The sequence below is a fragment of the Trifolium pratense genome, linkage group LG1 (assembly GCF_020283565.1).
Source record: "Trifolium pratense cultivar HEN17-A07 linkage group LG1, ARS_RC_1.1, whole genome shotgun sequence".
In the NCBI taxonomy this organism is placed as follows: domain Eukaryota; kingdom Viridiplantae; phylum Streptophyta; class Magnoliopsida; order Fabales; family Fabaceae; genus Trifolium; species Trifolium pratense.
In genome coordinates this window covers 52984299-53005424 of record NC_060059.1, presented here as the reverse complement: position 1 = coordinate 53005424, position 21126 = coordinate 52984299, and the positions used below count along the sequence as shown (strand labels likewise).

At 35.8% G+C, this 21126-nt stretch overlaps 1 protein-coding gene across 1 annotated transcript; it reads left to right on the top strand.

Moving 5' to 3' along the window:
* The first annotated feature begins 11418 nt into the window (after positions 1 to 11418).
* On the top strand, positions 11419 to 12766 carry LOC123906336 (zinc finger protein 8). Its single transcript, XM_045956248.1, has one exon. The coding sequence runs from the start codon at positions 11761 to 11763 to the stop codon at positions 12559 to 12561; it is 801 nt and encodes a 266-aa protein (XP_045812204.1). The 5' UTR covers positions 11419 to 11760; the 3' UTR covers positions 12562 to 12766.
* The last annotated feature ends 8360 nt before the right edge of the window (positions 12767 to 21126 follow it).

Sequence of the window (21126 nt, the reverse complement as noted above, 5' to 3'; positions counted from 1 at the left end):
CAATGTATTCACTTGCATTTTAACACAATACCAAAAATATAAGCTAATTGTATTAATCATGAATTATCTCACAAAACAAACTCCGGAGTCAGAATCTACGCGAAAAACTGGGTAAAATAGGTTCCGAGTGCAAAAGCTATCGAAAAGTCAACCCTGAGGTCAACCGCTGACTTTCCAGTCTTTTAGCTGAGCGAAGGTCTGGTGAGCCGTAGCGAACCTGCCCTGTTCGCTGAGCGAAGGCCTGGCGAGCCGTAGCGAACCACACCAGTGGTACTCATGCTCGTGGCGAGCTGTGGCGAGCCGTAGCGAAGGCCTCCTGTCAGAAATGCTCAAAACATGCGATTTTCACTTCAAATCACCCAAAAATCTCATTTTTCATTTTATAAATCCCAAATGAGTTTGTATTCAAGTGTAACAAACATGTATAAACACAAAAGGACGGTTCATTTCATAGATCTACATCATAAACATCGAAAAAGCATAGATTGAACACTTTTACTCAAAACTCTCAAGAACACAAAGTTCTTGAGTTTAATCATCCATAAACTTCGTTTTTATCCATTAAATTCGTTCATACATCATGATAAAAGCATGTTAAACATGTTATGAACCTTAGATTCGATTTTCATCAAGAAAAACTTATCTACTCTAAAACGAAAATGGGGTGGAGAAAGTTCGGGTAAGGAGAAATCGACATTCTCCCCTTTCTCGTATCACCCACAAATATGAAATCTACTCTCTTACCTTAATCCGACGAAAGCTCAACGATTGTTCCTCGAATCTCTCCTCCAAGCTCTTGCCCTAGCTCCTCGCTCCCCCTTCTCTCTTCATTTCTCTTCAAAGTCACAAAATGTGACATTTTCTCTCTCTAAGGGCCATAAATAGCGCCCTCTCTCATGAGACAAGGCCCATTGGGCCTCAAGCCCAATAGCTTGGCCCAACTCGCGTTAACTCTCACTAACTCGCGCGTTAACTAAAACTCTCGATAAATAACTTAAAGTTACTATCTTACTTAAAAGTTACGTCACCAACTAAATAAACACTTACTTAGTGAATAATAAATTTGGGTCGTTACAGAGTTCATATCCAACAAATTTACCAGTTGATGCTGGTTTGTCCATCATCATTCTCAGGCCCTCTACTGCTATAAGAAATGGGTCTCCTTGTTTACCCCCTCCCTACTCGAAACTCTTTAGTTTGGATGCCATTTATTAGAATCGATACTGAGGCTGAACTAAGACACTCTGCAATCCACCTTCTCCATTGCTCACAAAAACCCATGCACTTCATCATTTCTTCAAGATAATTACAATTAACAGAATCATACGCTTTCTTTAAGTCAACTGATGACTTCTATTCAAATGTGATTTTTAGAGTCTTTTTAGTCGGTTATTGAGTTTATTTTTTTCTATTTAATGTTGATTTTAGAGTTTTATTTGAATAAATTCTTCTTTGAACAAATAAGGTGTTTATTCCTTTATTTTCTTGATTAACCAAACTTTCTGCGTAGTTTTGTTTTGTTTCAATGATTTAACGCTTTCTTTAAGACCATTGTGCGGTATTTTGACAATATCTAGATTTGTATATATATCTAAATGAAGTCAAACCAGTTGCAAATGAAAGCTGGCATCCATAGCTCCAACTCTCATGAAGACATGAAATTCCAATTCGGAGTGAAAATTGCTCAATTCCGTCCTTTTTCGCCCAGGCGCCACTCTGCCACGCCTAGGCGCAGCTCTGGTCACTTCAACATGGTTCAACACTGCCTTGTCATGCCCAGGCGTAGCTCTGATTTCCACTTGCTACGTCAACCACACCCAAGCGCAGATCCTGCGTTTTTAATGCCTATATAAGCCCAAAAGTCATATTTTATTAGGATTGAGAGATTTTTACAGAGAATTGAGAGAAACACTCTGTTAGGGTTTGAGAGAAGCCGTCGTTCGACAACAATCATTGGAGTTGAAGCTTCTCAACATCGATCTTATGTGTAATTCTTTCACTTTTCTTGATTCTTTGTAATTCCTCATGAGTAACTAAATTCTCTATTGTTAGGGGTGAGTTGAATTTGAATGAAAACTCTATGGTATGATTTGATATTATCTATTTGAATAAATTTGAGTATGTTGTTTATGTAATCCCTGTTCTTAATGTTTTTTATTACTTGATCACTTTTAAATTGATTTATGATTCACGATTTGAAAGAGAGTAAAATTTGTGAATGCTTGAGATTACATATTATTGCCTTTATAGTCTAGAGATGGATGCAAACCCTTGAAATCACTATAATTTCTAATATTCATATGCTTATTCTTAATTTTAAATTCACAAAAAGATTAGGGGTTATCTTAAGAATAAAGGTTTAATCACTAAGAGATTAGGATTAAACAATCTAGGAAATTGGTAACAACATCTTGAATGAATTCAATATTAAGATCAAATTAATAATATAGAGTTAGAACCCAAAGAATACTCATCCCTGACATTTTTATTATTATCAAATACAAAGTAATTTTTGTTGTTGTTATTATTGTTATTGCATCCAATCAAATTGAAACACTTTGTTCAATCGAGTAAAAATCACAATTCAACAGTATAACGCGATCCTTGAGTTCGACAGTCGGTCTTACCGTTTTATTTTTTATTTTTTTTTGAAAACTTGGTATCCGGCTCTAAGACCGACTAATCTAAGGGGACCAATCCCACCATCCACTTGCAGGGGGGCCATTTTAAGCCAGAGTTTTTTTTTTGCTCTGTATGGACTTAGCCCACCAAAATTGGCACCAGGAGAAATCGAACCTAAGACCTAACGTTTTAAATATATTACTTGCACGATTCAATACACTTGTTGAAATCGCCATCATCAACCTTGAACAAAATAGTATTCTTCCCCTTCTTTGCATCTTCTACCAATTCATTAGCAATTAATACTCCATCTAGCATTGGTCTTCCCTTGATGAAAGCGGTTTGGTTTTTCGAAATTAATTTATCTAGAATGCACCGCAGTCTATTCGCCAACAATTTTAATAACACTTTATACATGCACCCAATGAGTGACATCGGTCGAAAATCTGCGACTCTTTGCGGACTATCATTCTTTGGGATAATCTGACCATGATGTAGTTGTTCACCCAAGTCATCAATTTAGAGTGCAATTTATCAATCATTTGTTCCCACATTGATAATAACCAGTAGGATCCATCCTGTTAGTAGTAGAGGTAGTAGTGATAGTTTACAAAATAGTTAGATAGTGTAGAATGCTTAGTTGATAGTTGAATAGTAGTAGCAAGTAGTGTGAGGATCACTTAGAGCAAGAATATATTGTATTGCTCTCCACTTGGATACTTCTACAAATGAGTCATGGTTACATATTTATAGGTGTGGATGGCATATTCTAGATCCTTGATTCTAGATCCTTGATGGACTTTTCGCAAGTGAACGAAATACCACGTAGTAATAAAATATCGATCCACAGGGATTGTGTGATTAAACTAGTCTAATAGTGTTCATAAACATCATGCAACAATAAAACATAATTTGGGGGTTTGTTTGAGTGATTAATTGGTAGAAAAACGTGCTTTGTAATAAGTGGAAAAGCGAGGTAGAATCATCGGAATCACCTAGTCGTCAGTTTTCAAGAATTATATTTGATTTAAAAACACTAATCTCAGCTCTCGCAAATCTTGACTAGCGTTATACTTAGATAAAATAAATGTTCTGCTCTCACGCGCTCACTTACCTATATAAGTACCTTTGAAAACCAATATAAAACTCATCAATCCTAAATAGCTCTCGCGGACTTTAGAACTAACGATCAGTTTTAACTATCTGACCCTAAACCTCAACTCTCGTCAATGTTGGTTTATTGCCTTTAAAACAATCCTCACTCTCGTGACAAATCGTTTGAAAACGTATTTATTTAAAACTGGTGGTTGAAAACTATTAAGCACGAATTAACTACCGAACCCCTATTAGCTACTAATTACACATCCTAGCAATATTAATTTAGCTAGACATAATTAAAACTAAAGACATAAAAATAAAATAAGAAAATAAATAAAAAGACATAATAAAAATAAAAACGAAAATTAAAAGCATAAAATAAAAGCAATAAAATAAAGACAAGAAATAAATAAGACCATAAAATAAAATAAGAACCTGAAATAAAAAGGCCGAAAGTACGGACGCCGGGAAATAAAAAAACTTATTAAATTCTCAACGGAGAATAAAATAATACTAAACTCTCAACTTTAGAGAAGAAAACCTTGTGGTACTAAGCCTAGTTCTCAATTCTCCAAGTCAAGTGTTATGTTTTCGAGTGAAGAGAACTAGCCTATTTATACTAAAATACAAGAGGGGAAAGGGGAAAACTGGCCGATGTGGGACTTGTGAAATTCTTCGCCTGGCCGTTTGATCAAATGTGTGGCCGTGATTTTGAAGGAAGTGGCGAGGGCCACTTGGAACAAGCTGGCGAGCAGCACCAATGGCCAGCTGGCGGGCGCCACTTTGGGCTGCTTGGTGAGCGGCACTGCTTGCTTGCGTGTCGTGTTGGTGGGCTGCACATGTGTGGCCCAATTGGCTGCACATGTGTGGCCTTTTTCGTCCGTTTTTGCTCCTTTCTTCAATTCGTGCACTTTTTATCTGTTTATTTAAAATACGAGAAATAAGTAACTATTTATATAATAAAACTTCGAAATCGAAATAAAAACATATAAAATATAATAGTAAATTAACTAAATAAATAGCATCTTTTTAGGTGTATCAGTCGGCTTTGCTATCGCTCCCGGTGTCTTTTTCATCATTGATAACGGCATCAGATTTATGCTTGCACCCAAATCACACAAAGCCTTTTCAATAGTGAGATTTCCAATGGAACATGGAATTGTAAAACTCCCCGGATCTTTCTTTTTCTGAGGTAGCTTCCGTTGGATGAGGGCGCTGCACTCTTCAGTCATACTAACTATTTCATCATCTAGCGGTTTTTTTTTCTTTGTAAGCAGCTCCTTCAAAAACTTTGCATAACTTGGCATTTGTTCCAATGCCTCAACCAAAGGTATAGCCATCTCAAGCTTGTTCAACACCTTCATAAACTTCTTGAACTCCTTCTCTCGCTCAAGATTCTTAACTTTCTTCTTCCTAGGATAAGGTATCCTAGCATATGGCGATTCATCAACACCCTTACCTTTCTCAACCTTCTTCCTCTCTTCTTCTTTTATCTCCTTCTGTTTTTCAACTTCTTCTTCCTCATCCTCACTAATCTCCACTTCCTTAGACAGATTTTCATTTTCGACTTCTCCCTCATGTCTCTCATTTTCAACTACAACCTCTTGCTTATTTTCAACCTCTCCCTCAATGACTTTCTTTTTCAAAGGCTTCTCCACAGCTGGCCTTTCCGGTACCTCTCTACTCCTCAAAGTGATTCCATTGCAAGTTTCATTTTTCGGATTATCATGAGTGTTTCCACCGAAACCTCCTTGGTTTTGCAACATTGAAAACTGCCTTGAGATTTGACCCATTTGTACCTCAAGATTCTTGATGGATGCTTCATGGTTCTTGTTTGAGGTCTCTTGACTTGACTTCATTGCTTCGAAGTTACTTTGGGTCATGAGAATGAACTGATTAAGAGTCTCTTCCATCCTTGATGGAGGCCTTTGCTGCTGTTGAGCTGAACCTTGACCTTGCATATTGCTTCCCCATCCGGAACCGTTATTGTTGTTGTTATACGGTTTCCGGAAATTAGCTAAGTATCTAGCTTCCTCTGAGCCTTCCGGGAAACAACCGCCATTAGGATGGTCCTGCAAACAGAAATCACAACGCACATTATCAATTTTACCTATTGAAGAAGTTTGAACTTGTGGATTGGACAGCAACTTCATCATTGCTTCCATTTGACTAGTCATTAGCTTTTGTTGAGCTAATAGGGCTGTTTGTGTGTCCAGCTCCAAGACTCCTCCTCTCTTCTTGGCTCCTCTATCATTGGTGGCTCTATACTCGTTTTGAGCCATGCTTTCCACCAATTCTCTTGCTTCAGCCTCGTCCCGATTTTTCAGCGAACCACCGGCTGTTGCGTCAAGTATCATGCGCGTTTGCGCCCTCAAGCCTTGGGTGAACATTTGCATCTGATTGTGGCCGTCGAAACCATGATTCGGGCACCTTTTAAGACAAACTTTGAACCTCTCCCAAGCATCATAAAGCGTCTCCCCATCCGCTTGCTCGAAGTTGCTAATTTCAGCTCTTCTTTCCAAAAACTTGTGAATAGGAAAGTAGCGGTCTAAGAACTTCCGCTCAAGTTGTCTCCATGTCTCAATAGTTCTGGCGGGTATTGTATCCAACCAATCCTTAGCACGGCCGGTGAGAGAGTGTTTGAACAACCTAAGTCTCTTATCCGATTCACTTACCCCCGGTGGGTCGGTATAATCGCAAGCCTCATAGAAATGTGACAAATGCAAGTTGGGACATTGGGATTCCGATCCGGAGTAGGGGTTCTCTTTGAGTGCGGATAAGACCGTATTCTTTATGTCAAAGGAGACCGGGTTTGCCGGTTGAAAACCCTGATTTGCTAGAGCGTCATTATCTCTTCACCCATAGTCACCAAGAGTACGTCTTTGTGGTGGAGGAATCGGTGGGACGTTGACCGGTGGATCCTGCTCTTGTTCCATAGCAGCTGAACTCTGTTCTTGACAGTCCGGTGTACCACCTAACGAAGCTTTTTCTCTAGAAGCTTGAGCTTCCCTTGCCGCTTTCCGATTTGCGCGAGCTGTCTTCTCAATTTCTGGATCAAACTGCAGCTCAATGGGACTTGTCCTCCGCATACACAAGGAAACAAACAAGTAGAACGCTCCGGTAGAAAAATGTAAAACAGAAAAAATCAAAGAAAACACAGAAAATACAAACACTATTGCCTTGTCGAATCAATCACAATCCCCGGCAACGGCGCCAAAAACTTGATGGACTTTTCGCAAGTGAACGAAATACCACGTAGTAATAAAATATCGATCCACAGGGATTGTGTGATTAAACTAGTCTAATAGTGTTCATAAACATCATGCAACAATAAAACATAATTTGGGGGTTTGTTTGAGTGATTAATTGGTAGAAAAACGTGTTTTGTAATAAGTGGAAAAGCGAGGTAGAATCATCGGAATCACCTAGTCTATAGCTAAATCGCATGCAATCTACCGTATCATATGAATTTACTCAAGTGTTCACAACTGGATCAACAAATTAGTGAATCGCAATCTCTTGTCAAAATCCACTCTATTCGTTGTCGATACTCCCCCGATCTCTCAGGTGGAAGCTACCTACAACGAATGATATGAAAGCGCGTCGATCGTTCGCTACACTCTATGTTTCAATCTCTCGACCGGAAACACTCGAGTGCTCAATGCAATTCAGTTCAGAAATTAAACCAATATTCTCATACGTGACTTAACTCAAAATCATTATAACACTAATGAAGGATTATAAAGCATTAAGTGAAGAATTGCATTAAGTAAACACTATGAAACAGAGTAAATTCTTACAATAGAGCAGATTACATTAGATTCATCTACATCCTAAGCTATCCTAGATCCTACCTCCACAAGGAGTTTAGCTCCTCATGTTGCTTCGTTCGCGTCCTAGCTTCAACTTCATGGCTTGATAATCCATGCTATTGAGGAGCTTGAAGCTATCCTATGAAGGTCTGGATCCAACTCTGAAAGCTCCAAAACCAGAAAGTAGATAAAATGTAGCAGATTTTCCAACCCTGAAACAGAAAATGCAGTTTCCTTATATAATAATCGCAATCACGCCGCGCGTCAGATCTATCACGCCACGCGTGGTTGCAAATCCTTCAACTACGCCGCGCGTGTAACGGTCTCACGTGGCGCGTGATCAAATCTGAGGTCTCTGATATTCAACTCTGCAATCTTCACGCCGCGCGTGATAGCTCCACGCCCCCGGCGTAGTTGTCCTTACTTCCTTCACGCCGCGTGTGGTCAATGCTACGCCGCGCGTGATCAAGTCAGAGAGCAATCCAATTCTGATCAAAGCTTCACGCCGCGCGTGATAGGCATCACGCCGCGCGTGAACATGGTGAAAAATTTGGCTCTCTGTGATCTCCATCACGCAGCGCATGATGGGCTACGCCCCCAGCGTAGTGAAAATCAGCAATTTCCTGCACATTTTCCTGTTTTCTTGCAACACAAGTAATCATGCTTATGAATAGATTTCTCTTAAATTTATTGCTTAAAACCTACTAAAATGCATTTAATGTTGCTAAAATAGGCATGGATTAGAGAGTGTGACGATCCGTCATCAATCCTTCATGATATGTCTTAGTACATATCTTATTCTACTAACTACTCAAGTAATCTAGAAAGTTCTACAAGTTTACAACATCACTTAATAACTATTAATTATTCTACAACTTACTAATGAATTCTAGTAAATTCTAGAAATGTGCATCATATTCTAACACTCCTCCTTGATGCATATTTCGGTAACTCTAACCATAGTTCATCGTTGCTCAAAACTTGTTCTATCCGAATCCTCGTTTGATGAGACAGTGATCAATTCTATTGTACCATTCTCGATGAGCTTTCTTGAGTCCATATAAAGGTTTTCTTAGTCTTGGAAGTTTTTCTTGATTGTCTTTTGTCCATAGTTGTTGTTTTGACGCCACTTGATAACTTTTAGAATCAAGCATGGAAAAGTTGCAAGTTTCATATATATCCTCCGGTGATTTTACCTGCGTTGGAGTAGATTCTGGTGAAGAAATTTCTTGTTGTGAAGGTAGCGTACCTGATTCTTCTATCGCGTGTTCCATATCCTCTATGTCTGATTGTCGTATTGGAGTATATTTGAAGTTTATTGGAAAGCTTCTATTCCTTTTGTCCATTTTTACTCTAGCTATCTCATGTCTTTTGTGACTATTGTCATATATTGAACATGTGTCTCCTTCAAAGTGAAGAATATAGCCTTTCTCCATCATTTGACCAATACTCAATAGATTTTCTTTGAGATTGGGAACTAGCAAGACATCTTTGATGAATCTCGTACATTTTTTTGTCTCCACCATCACAGTGCCTTTGCCTTTAGATTCCACGACGGTGCCATTTCCCAATCGAACTTTTACTTTGACGGAGTCATCAATATCCTTGAAGATGGTCTCGTCTTTGGCCATATGATTGCTGCAACCGCTATCCAAGTACCAATTTTCGCTCAATTCATCATTGGAACCTTGTGTAGCATAGAAAAGATATTGCTCATATTCATGTTGATCATTCTCACACTTGTGCTCTTCAACGAAATTTGCTTGATGCTTATTTTTGCTATAACAATTTTTCTCCACATGTCCAAATTTCTTACAGTGTTGACATTGCTCTTTCCCGCGCCATCGACAATATTTCTCAGCGTGATTTGTCCTCTTGCATATGCCACATGGAGGATACTCATCTTGATTTTTCTTCCCTCCATATCTTCTATCATCATGAGACCGTAATTTGAGCTTTGATTGAAAGGCATTTTCAAATGTATTGTCATCATGTCTACTCAATCTTTGTTCATAAGCTTCTAGTGAGCCTATTAATTCTGTCACCGACATAGTAGATAGATCTTTGGTTTGTTCAATCGTAGTCACGATTGCATCATACTTACGAGGAATGGAAATTAGAATTTTCTCAACAATTCTTTTGTCGAGAATATTATCCCCGTATGATCTCATTTGACTCACTAATTCTTTTATTTTAGTATAGTAGTCTTTTACAGTCTCAGACTCTTTCATTTTTATTAATTCAAACTCACGCCTTAGAGTTTGAAGTTTAATAGCACGTACCTTGTCACTTCCTTGAAACTCCTCCTTCAATGTACCCCACGCATCTTTGGCACTTGTAGCTCCCATTATTCTTGGAAAGATACTATCTTCTACCGCTTGTTGTAGAAAGAATAGTGTCTTTGAATCTTTTTGTTTATTTTCTTTCAACTCTTTTTTCTGACTAGCATTGAGAGTTGAAAGGTCTTCTGGAATAGTAAATCCTTCATCTACAATGTCCCATAATTCTTGAGAGCAAAAAAATGTCTTCATTTTAATGCTCCAAAAATCATAGTTTTCACCATTAAAGATAGGGATAGTCAAAGATGACGGTTGAAAGATATTGGCCATGTCTTAGGGGAAAATTTAGAAATGATGTAGATATAAGGAGGGCTTGGTTGAAAATATATGAATGAAATTTCTACGCCCAATGTATGATCGAACGTAGCTCTGATGCCACTGTTAGTAGTAGAGGTAGTAGTGATAATTTAGAAAATAGTTAGATAGTGTAGAATGCTTAGTTGATAGTTGAATAGTAGTAGCAAGTAGTGTGAGGATCACTTAGAGCAAGAATATATTGTATTGCTCTCCACTTGGATACTTCTACAAATGAGTCATGGTTACATATTTATAGGTGTGGATGGCATATTCTAGATCCTTGATTCTAGATCCTTCATGATATGTTTTAGTACATATCTTATTCTACTAACTACTCAAGTAATCTAGAAAGTTCTACAAGTTTACAACATCACTTAATAACTATTAATTATTCTACAACTTACTAATGAATTCTAGTAAATTCTAGAAATGTGCATCATATTCTAACACATCCTCATTTGTAGACCGAAATAAGCAAAAACAGAAAAGAAAAACAAGCAAGCCATCTGCTGTCAGATTGACCACTGTTAATTAACAAAAACAGAAAAGAAACTAAAGGATCTCTTTACTTTAGAATTGGATTTAGTGTAATCAGAACTACATGCAGTCAGTAAAGTCATGCAGTAATTCTTAAGCATTTGATCAAGATCAAACTGCTCAGATCTTAATGAATAGATATATGCCGACCAAACCCACAAACACGCATCCACACTATACATCTACTACAAAAGTTGCACAAAACGTTGAACATTCACACAGTTCAGCACAATAATGAATCTCAACTATTAATTTAATATCAGACGATCTAAATCGCAGAATGAAATTACACGGTAAAACAATCTCAACCATCAATTTAAGTCGGACGGCTGAAAGCTGGATCCAATTCCTACACTAAAAAACCTCAATCCACCAACAAATTAAATACATTGGTTTTTAGGGCATGCACGTCAACAATATCCCACTTTCTATTATACTAGAACCAATCAAAGTAAATTAATTATCCATTTAATCTTATGTGACTATCATTCTTGAGCTAGCTAGCTAATTGCAAGTGGTTTCACAAGACTTCTACTAACAACATTGTCCAATGTCGGTACTCTACATAATGACATCAAAATGTCTAAGTTTATCTTTGGACCACTTACTACAAATTAAAAAGATAATTATATATAGAAAAGTAAGCATGAATTAAAAGTAGAAAATAAAATTTAATAAAAGTGGGTGTGTATTTAGATGTTGAAGTAGAAGTGGATGTGAATGGATCCAAAAATAAGTGAAAGGGAGGTGGTACTTTGAGAGAAGGCAAAGAAAGGTAGTCTTGTGGCTATTGTCAGGCAATTCACTCTGAGATGGATCAGACCCAATTGTCCATCCATAGATGCAATGTAATGTTAATAGTCCCCACACCCTCTCTTTATAGGTCCCACCATACCCTTCTCCATTCAACTTCTCTTCTTCTTCAATTCAATTCACTTCACAACTCACACTCACTTATTTTTCTCTACTTTCTACAACTTCAAAACACACACACACACACAAAAACATAAAAACACTTCAATTCACACTCAAAATTATTCTCTCTAATTAGCTTCATGGACAAAAAAAACATTGAAAGAGAAACACATGACTTAATGAATGTTGAGTCATTCTCCCAACTTCCCTTCATCCGCCCTCCACCCACCATCAAAGAAAAAGGCATCCGTCTCTTCGGCATCGAATTCGGCGCCACCACGGAAGATAACAACGATGACTCCGAGTCGCCGGAAACAACTACCAACAACAACATTAACACATTTGAAGTTGAAAACAATAACAAAGACAACAACAATGAAAACAATAGAAGATTTGAATGTCATTATTGTTGTAGAAACTTCCCAACTTCACAAGCTTTAGGTGGTCATCAAAACGCACACAAAAGAGAACGTCAACATGCTAAACGACAACACCTTCAATCAACTATGGTACATGCTACTACTTTCTCTGATCCACATCTTTATCATCATCATCATCATCAACAACAACAACAACAACATCCTCTTTATAGATTCACATCATCATCACCATCATCATTATCATCATCCCCTTCTTATCCAACATGGAACACAAACTCATCTAATTCAGCTGGTGCAAGATTTTATAGCCATCCAACTTCTTACTCTCATCAACAACCTATTAATGGTAGTCCTTTAGCTTTTTGGCGTATTCCGAATAGCGCCGTTCAGAGTAACCCTAGTTTCAACCATGAACGCCCTCTACCTATGCTTGCTTCCAAGGAAAGAGCGAATTCGTCGCACGGTGCTCATGGAGTATCTTCTTCTTCTTCTGCTTCCCATAATCGCTATGTTTATGACTCTAAACGTAGCGACCATGTTAGTTTGGATCTTCATCTCTAAATTATATAACCAATTTTGGTTATATAATAATAGATGAAAATCCTATTTATTATAAATTAAGCTTGGTAATAACATGTTAATTATTCATACATATAGTATTAGTGTCAGTCAGCAAAATAACTTATGAATTGATTCAACTAAGCTACTTTGAGCAGCTTTGAGGAGTATAATATATATATGAAAGATGAGAGATTTCTTCCCTTTAGTTACTTATGTTTGAACTTTTTTTCCTTGATTCTTTTCGTATTATATGAGTCGGGAATCTTTAAATCAGTTGATATCAGGTGTCAAAATTTAAGGTAAAGTTTTATTAAACGTGTAAGCTTTATACAGCTTCAATTAAAAAAAAAAATCCTTAAAATTTAGTTAAAATTTTCATTTCCTTCTAATTATTGTTTTTTTCACCATGAAGAATTTCGAACATTTCTTCCTTAGTGAAATATGAAAAAATTTCACACATCTATTTTCCATTTTTGTTCTAAGATCTATTTTAGAGCACTAGATCCATTTTTTTATAGGCGAAATATTAGTAAGTTAATGGTCATAGTATTAGGGTTTGAACTCTGAACATCCTTCGTTTCTCACTCATTTCCCTTATCTATCATTGAATCTTTATTACTTCTTCATAACAAATTAAACAAGAGTTGTTCTTCTACCTAGACAAGTTTATTAATGGTGATTAATTTCAATACAAATTTATGTATAATCATGTTGTTGGTTGAGAAAAATTAAACTATGTCTCACACGTGTGGAGGATAATGTAAAGGGGTATGAATTGAATAGAGTTAGGTTATGGGTGCGCATGAACATTTTGTCCAAACACACGTGTGGCTAAATTCATGATATTGTCTAAAAAAGTGGGGTAATGAGAGAGGTGATTTTTTTTTCACATTTCAATGGCACGATGAAATATAATGACTCATGATAAGGTTTGATGATGGTCTGATCAAATATTGCAGAATCGAAAGTGATATTTCTATGTCTATTACCAGGCATCAAAAGTTTAATTTCATTGATTAATCAACATTACATGTGTACATGCTTCTTTTGTTTTTTCACTCACTAGAGTGTGACAGGTACATATATACATGAATATGATCTTTCTATGTCAATATATGAGCTTAATATTATGTCTCTTTTGTCTACCTATAAAATTCAAGAACCTATAGTCTATAGCTTTAGAAACCCTTATTCCTTGAGACTTAAATTAGGGCAAAATAATGTCAAGGGTATATAGTAGTAATATATGGGAGAAGATAACATGTTCTTCAACGGCATGTTCATTGCTCAAGAACATTGTGTTTTTTTCTTTGATCAATATAGTGGGTACTTTGGTTCACCCCTTGTTGAGACAATTGGTTTTGGTTGTAGATATTGAACAAAAGTGGTCCTAAAATATTAGCAATTTTTAGTGTTTTTATTTTATTTTGTTGATAAGTAATTATTATTAGTTAAGGTAGTGGTAAGTAAATTTTCAGATTTGATCTTGTAGAGCACTTCTTGGAAAAAGGATTGCATGCAGTTACGGTGTTGCTGTAATAATTTCCAACCGTTTGATCTTGAATTAAGGGGCGAGATTGTTTAGTACTGATTTTTTGAAAATATAATATCAGCAGGTGCTTTAAATCACCCTTTTTGTTTTGTTGTGTGAGATTTTGGCCTGGTATGGGGTTTTATGTTTCTGTACCTGCATTGCAGGAGTGTATCCTTATTGGCTCTTCTATGTATTTCTTGTACATAGTTTTTGAGTCTCTTAATATATTTTGCTGTTTAAAAAAAATAAATAAATAAATAAATATCAGCAGTCCAACAACAAATAGATGGCTGAGATCTATTATTTTATGAAATAGTGTATTTTTTGGACAACAGGGAATTATACAAAAAACTCTTTTAGTGTCACTTTGTTGGGTCATGAACGGATCCGGGAATCATCACATCGGGTCTTGAACAACTGCATAAGTGAGTTGGACATCACATTTTTACCCAAAACCTTAAGGTGTTAGATTTATGAATTCTCTCACTTATAAACCATTCGACATTCATTATTCCATCTGATGTGAATGAGACACAACTCATACTTGAACTACCAGCACTCTTAACTTACAGACCGATAGGATTTTAAATTTGTTGTCTATGGAAGAGATAGATGTAAGTATAGTAGTTGTAATTTTATACATGTAATGATGAGTGTTGTGTTTGGTAATCATTCAAAACTTGAAGATAACAGTATTGAATAATTACTGCTAAGTTGATAAGTACTATTGACCCACACAAGTAAAAGCATAAGGGTCAGATCTTTATTATGCATTGTTTTACAAAACACAAATCATCATTCAAAGGAAGTGTGGTACCAAAGGGTTTTTCTTTCTTGGGTTTAAAATGGTAAAAACCAACCTACAGAAAAGGATGTTTTGTGTCTCTTCTTTCCTTTTCTCTTAGGCAGCTTTATGGAACATATGAACATGGTGTATTTACACTGCCATCTTTATTTTCCCATCTTATGTACTATTTCTTTTATAGCTTTATATTTCATACATAGTTCTATTTTTTTACGCAATTTCATACATAGTTCTTAGATTAGAGACACTAATGCATGTGTCCGTATGTTCTGTTTTGTAAGTCTCTCATTTTTTACTCTCTTATTTTCTCTTTTCTTTTCTTTTTTTCTCTCTTCTTCTATTTTTTTTTTTTTTCTTCTTTTAGATTATGGTTATGACTAACATAACATCCTAATTGCTTTTCATAGACTATGGTTATTAAATTACTCTTCAAAATTTTAAGTGATAAATATTAAACATTAAAAGAAAATATAAATAAAAAAACGAGTTAAAGATCCTAGATAATTCTTGACAAAAAGTCTATATTTAAGTTGGTCCCTCGCTAAAAATACAAACTTTTAATCTTTTACAAAAATAAAATGCAAGACATCTAAATCCTTAAATGAATCATCATCATCTAAAAATTATATTTTTTAAAAATTTTTAGAACTTGGATTCGAATTTTTTCTCGAACTAATTTGCATGTTATTACCATTTATATGTTTGCGTAAAAAAAAAACCATTTATTTGATTATTTAAAAATATTACACAAATTAATATTAGTTAAATAGAAATTAAAATGGAAAGAAAAAATTACACAAATTAATAATTTGATATCCCTTTATACTTTATAGAGAAAAAATGTATATTAATTAGGTGTTTTAGTTTTGTGGTGACTTAGCTTGAAGATTCCTTCTCTAGGGAAAGAGGGAGGACATGTTCTCTCCTTAACAATAATAGACTGATAGTTATAGTACTGATGCTTCTGTCTACTTTAATCATCAATTATTTTGGCAGCACAAAGTGACAGAGATTGTATTTTGCTACAATATTAGATTTAGACACTACCTATAAAACTCAGATAAAAAGCCAAATCAATCACATACACATGTTCAACCTCTATTTTCCTCAAAATTGCTTGGGACAGACAATTTGGACCGACATAATACAACAATTTTAATCCCCCTCTACATTTTTAAAAGAAGCCGTAATACCAAAAAAATTCAAAACGATTAGAATACAAAGAGCACCAGAGGTATATACAAAAAGCAAACTAAAAATATAAATTTAAAATCAGCTATATACAATGATAAAAAAAAATCTGAAACGGTGATAAGAAGACAGATTCATACCGATAGTGAAACCAACCAAAATCAAATAAACCATATCCACCGATCATAAAATTGGGCCACAAACGAAGAGACAACCACCAATATTATATCAAGAGAGGCGCCAAGCGAGTCATCTACACATTCTACTACCAGCATCGACAGATGATGGGTTGCACTACTCACTCAAAATGGGAGCAGAGCTTACCAGAACTCTTAACATAAAATCATTTCCAAGAAGAAAATTGAATCATGTCAACCAGTTGCTGAACATCCACTATATTATCTAAAATAATAAAATCATTTCGAATCTTTCAAATGGACCACACAAGAGATTATCATACCAAAATAATTGAACCTGAATTAGTCTCTATATGAAACATTATTGGAATATTTTATGTTCAAATATTACTCCATCTGGTCTTTAATATAAGAGGAAGTTTGTTTTTTAGATTTATTGAAAATCTAATGTATCTAGTTTATATTACAGGTCAGATACATTAGATTTTCAATGAATCTGAAAAACAAACTTCCTCTTATATTAAGGACCGGAAGAAGTAACAAATTAGGGTTGACATAGATGATTAGACATAGATGGTTAAACTTTCAACTCATACTACTGTAAGTCTGATTTAATTTCAAAAGTGGCAGGCTACTTTCTATAGCAGTTTTATTAAGGAGAGGAGAGAGGACGGATGGTAAAAAAATAAAATTCTTCAATTCTAACTGTAAATTACTTACAGCTCTACTTAAGGCTCAATCAAGTACTTTGTCGTCCTATGTCCCATTTTCTTACACTCATTTTAAAGTTCAATTCACGAGAAAAATCCGAGCATCTTATTGGTTGGTAACTATTAATTTAACTTGTTTATATAACTGCTCTAGTTATTCATGTACGTCATCCCCAACACCAACAGTAATATTCTTGAAAGCATTCAACAATATTTGCACAGAACCAACCTTGAAGGCTTTAGTAAAATAAAATTTATGCTCAACTACGGTTTTGTCCCTTATATTTTACTACTTTTGTGTTCGATAAAAAAAAATTACTACTGTTGTCCTTGAATAGTAATTTAACTTATTTTAAATCACATAATATAGGATATGAATATTATTGCTTAAAAAAAGATATGAATATTACTATTATTAATAATACTGATACTAATTATTAATAATTAGCTGATAATATTAAATGATCAAATGTCATGAAATTATAAGGAAAAACTCATTAAAAATTTCAATTTCAATTTAAAAATTATTCATCTTTTGCTATTTAATTAATAAAATGTAAATAATTAATTCACTGAATGATTCTACATCATCAGGTTGAATGTAATATCATTTAAAATAAATTAAAAATTACCATTTTTAAATACTAAAATATGGAGAAACTAAAATTGGGTTATTTTTAAAAAATAGAACTAATGTAGAGTAGTAACAGCTCAAAATAAGTGCATATGAAATGAGTGAAATGATGTACTATGAGGATGAGTGCATATGCACATATAAACAAGGAATGACGTGCATAACCGTTTCATGAGTCCCACTGTGAATAGAATGAGTAGAATATCTTGATGGGAGGTGTCAGTTATCAGCTACAACTAGATATATAGTGTAGCGTGAGAATATATTGGACCTATAGAGGGGTCATCTATATGTTGTAGGTGAGGTGCCATGAGGACGATACACCTTGTGGAGAGCGCTAGTATCGGACTTAAGGCGTGAATGGGCTACCAACATAGTAGGTCTTGACCGGTCCGAAACAGCACCAAGTAATAAAGTGAGAGTAGAGTATTGGTCCCACGAGGTTTGATGGGGCTAATTAAGTTTAATTAGGTAAGATCTTATTACAAGTAACAAAGATAATCATTTTCAGTCATCTACCAAAAAAATAATAATCCTTTTTGAGTCGACATTGAAAAGTAAAATTATATATGATTTAAAAATGTTTAAAGAAGAGATAGTTTGCCTAATGTTCAGGTGGTAAATAGTATTGAGGATACAACTTTATTATAAAATAAGTTGAGGATGCTGTAGGATGAAATAACTGATCAGTTAGATAAAATATCAAGGTTCATACATTAGATAAAATATCATGCCAAATTATTACTATAGTACAAAGCTTCTGTTAAACTGATATGGTACTGGTTTCATATTATTTCTGTAAAAATATATGCGTGCTTTTACAAGGGGGAATAGGTTACATATATATACAAGTAAAACCCTATTTCTAATTATAGTAAAAACAGGGAAATTAATAATTAATAACTATAACCCCTAATTTTGCTCTTGAGATTTTGTGAACAGCTCACGCCAACACTCCCCCTCAAGTTGGTGCATAGATATCTCGAATGCCCAACTTGTCAAGTGCTTTGTAGAAGTCTCTACTGCATACAGATTTTGTTAGTATATCTGCCAATTGATCTTCAGATTTAACAAATGGAAACTGAATTATCTTGGTCTCCAAATTTTGCTTGATAAAGTGTCGATCTACTTCCACATGTTTTGTTCGATCATGTTGAACCGGATTATGAGCAATTTCAATTGCAGACTTGTTGTCACAAAAGAGGTTCATCGCACAATTTGGAGCAAAGCCAATTTCAGTTAACAGTCTTTTAAGCCAGAGAAGCTCACAAAGACCCTTAGCCATCCCTCGAAACTCTGCTTCAGCACTTGATAATGCTACAACCTTTTGTTTCTTACTTTTCCATGTAACTAAATTCCCTCCAACGAAGGTAAAGTAGCCTGAGGTGGATTTCCTGTTGGTGATATCTCCTGCCCAGTCGGCGTCTGTATATCCTTCAACCTGTACATGATTATTCTTTGTGAACATCAAGCCTTTTCCAGGCGAGGACTTCAAGTACCGTATGATTCGAATTACTGCATCCATGTGATCTTTACTCGGGTTGTGCATAAATTGGCTCACTACACTTACCGCATATGCTATATCGGGTCGTGTATGAGATAAGTAAATGAGTTTGCCAACTAATCGCTGATATCTTCCTTTGTCTGTTGACACTTGGTCTGGATATTCTCCAAGTTGGTGATTCTGGACAATTGGAGTATCAACTGGTTTACAGTCTAGTAGCCCAACCTCTGATAATAAATCCAGGATATACTTTCATTGAGATAAAAATATGCCCTTCTTCGACCTAGCAACCTCAATACCTAGAAAATATTTGAGACCACCAAGATTTTTCATCTCAAATTCTGTTGCTAGTTGTTTTTGAAGTTTTGCTATTTCCTCTGAGTCATCTCCTGTAATGATCATATCGTCTACATACACAATCAAAGTTGTGATCTTACCTTGGCGATGTTTCAAGAACAAAGTATGATCTGCATTGCTTTGTTGGAAGCCATATTTTTTCATTGCCAAGGTTAATCTCCCAAACCACGCTCGAGGAGATTGCTTCAAACCATACAAGCTGCGTTGCAACTTACACACCACCTTAGTCTCAGAATTTGTCATGTATCCTGGAGGGATATCCATATATATTTCTTCTTCCAAGTGTCCATGTAGAAAGGTGTTTTTTACATCTAATTGATGCAATGGCCAATCAAGGTTTACTGCAAGGGATAAAAGAACTCTGACAGTGCTCAACTTGGCCACAGGTTAAAAAGTTTCTTAATAGTCTATGCCATATGTTTGTGTGAAGCCTTTAGCTACCAATCTTGCTTTGTACCTTTCAATAGATCCATCAGCTTTGTATTTGATAGAGAAGACCCACTTACACCCTACTGGTTTCTTTCCTTTTGGTAAGGTGACAAGAGTCCATGTTGCATTCTTGTTTAATGCCTCCATTTCTTCATTCATAGCTTGAACCCATCTAGGGTCTTCAATGGCCTCTTCAACCTTGCTAGGTACACTGTGTGAAGATAGCTCATTTGCAAACTTCTTGAGCGGTTCAGACAACTTCTCCATAGAGACATAATTAGCAATTGGATACCTTGATCTATGATCCTCCTCTTCAAGGGAGTATCGCTTCGGTGGTTTTCCCCGATTATGCCTGTGAGGTAGTTCATATCTAACAGGAATATCAACATTATTATTGTTAGGAGAGATAGGAGAACTTACCTCAATGATATTCTCAGGAGATGGATTATCGGGTACGAGAGAGAGAGAGAGAGAGAGGATTCTGATACTTCAACTTCAGGAGGACATACTTCGACTTCAGTTCCCATAGGATCTGTTTGAGTTTGACAAGAATTGTCAAAAATTTCAGTTGATGGTGTATCAATATCCTTAAACCAGTCAAATGTCAACCAATTCGACCCTTCTTCTGGTGTCTCCCCCTGAAGGGAAGAATTGGATGATGCAGAGAAGTAGAAAAGGTCGAATTCCAAGAAAGTGACGTCCATAGTCACATATATGCGTCGAGTAATAGGGTCATAGCAACGATACCCTTTCTGGTGTACACCATATCCCAAAAAAAGACAGCGAATGGCACAAGGATCAAGCTTTGTACGCTGGTTTTTATGTAAGTGAACAAACGCAACACAACCAAAGACTCGAGGTGGCAACATTTGTATTGTGGGCAGCGTTACAAATGTAGACAAGGTCTGCAGCGGAGTTTTAAATTCAAGAACCTTCGATGGCATCCGATTAATGAGATATACTGCTGTAGTGACAGCATCAGTCCAATGGTGGTGAGGCACATGGATGTGGCGATTTTTTCGTTCTGCAATACCATTTTGCTGCGGAGTTTGAGGACATGTTGTTTCATGAATAAGTCCGTGTTTTTTGAAATACTCATTGAATTGGTGATTAACAAACTCCCCACCATTATCAGACCGAAGTATCCTAATCTTCTTTGAATATTGAGTTTGAATCATTTTATGGAATTGTTGAAATATGTGCAACACTTCATTTTTTTGTTTCAACAAATAAATCCAAGTCATTCGAGTGCAATCATCAACAA

What these genes read in the sequence shown, in the direction of transcription:
- LOC123906336 (XM_045956248.1), top strand. Translation starts at nt 11,761, where the DNA reads ATGGACAAAAAAAACATTGAAAGAGAAACACATGACTTAATGAATGTT.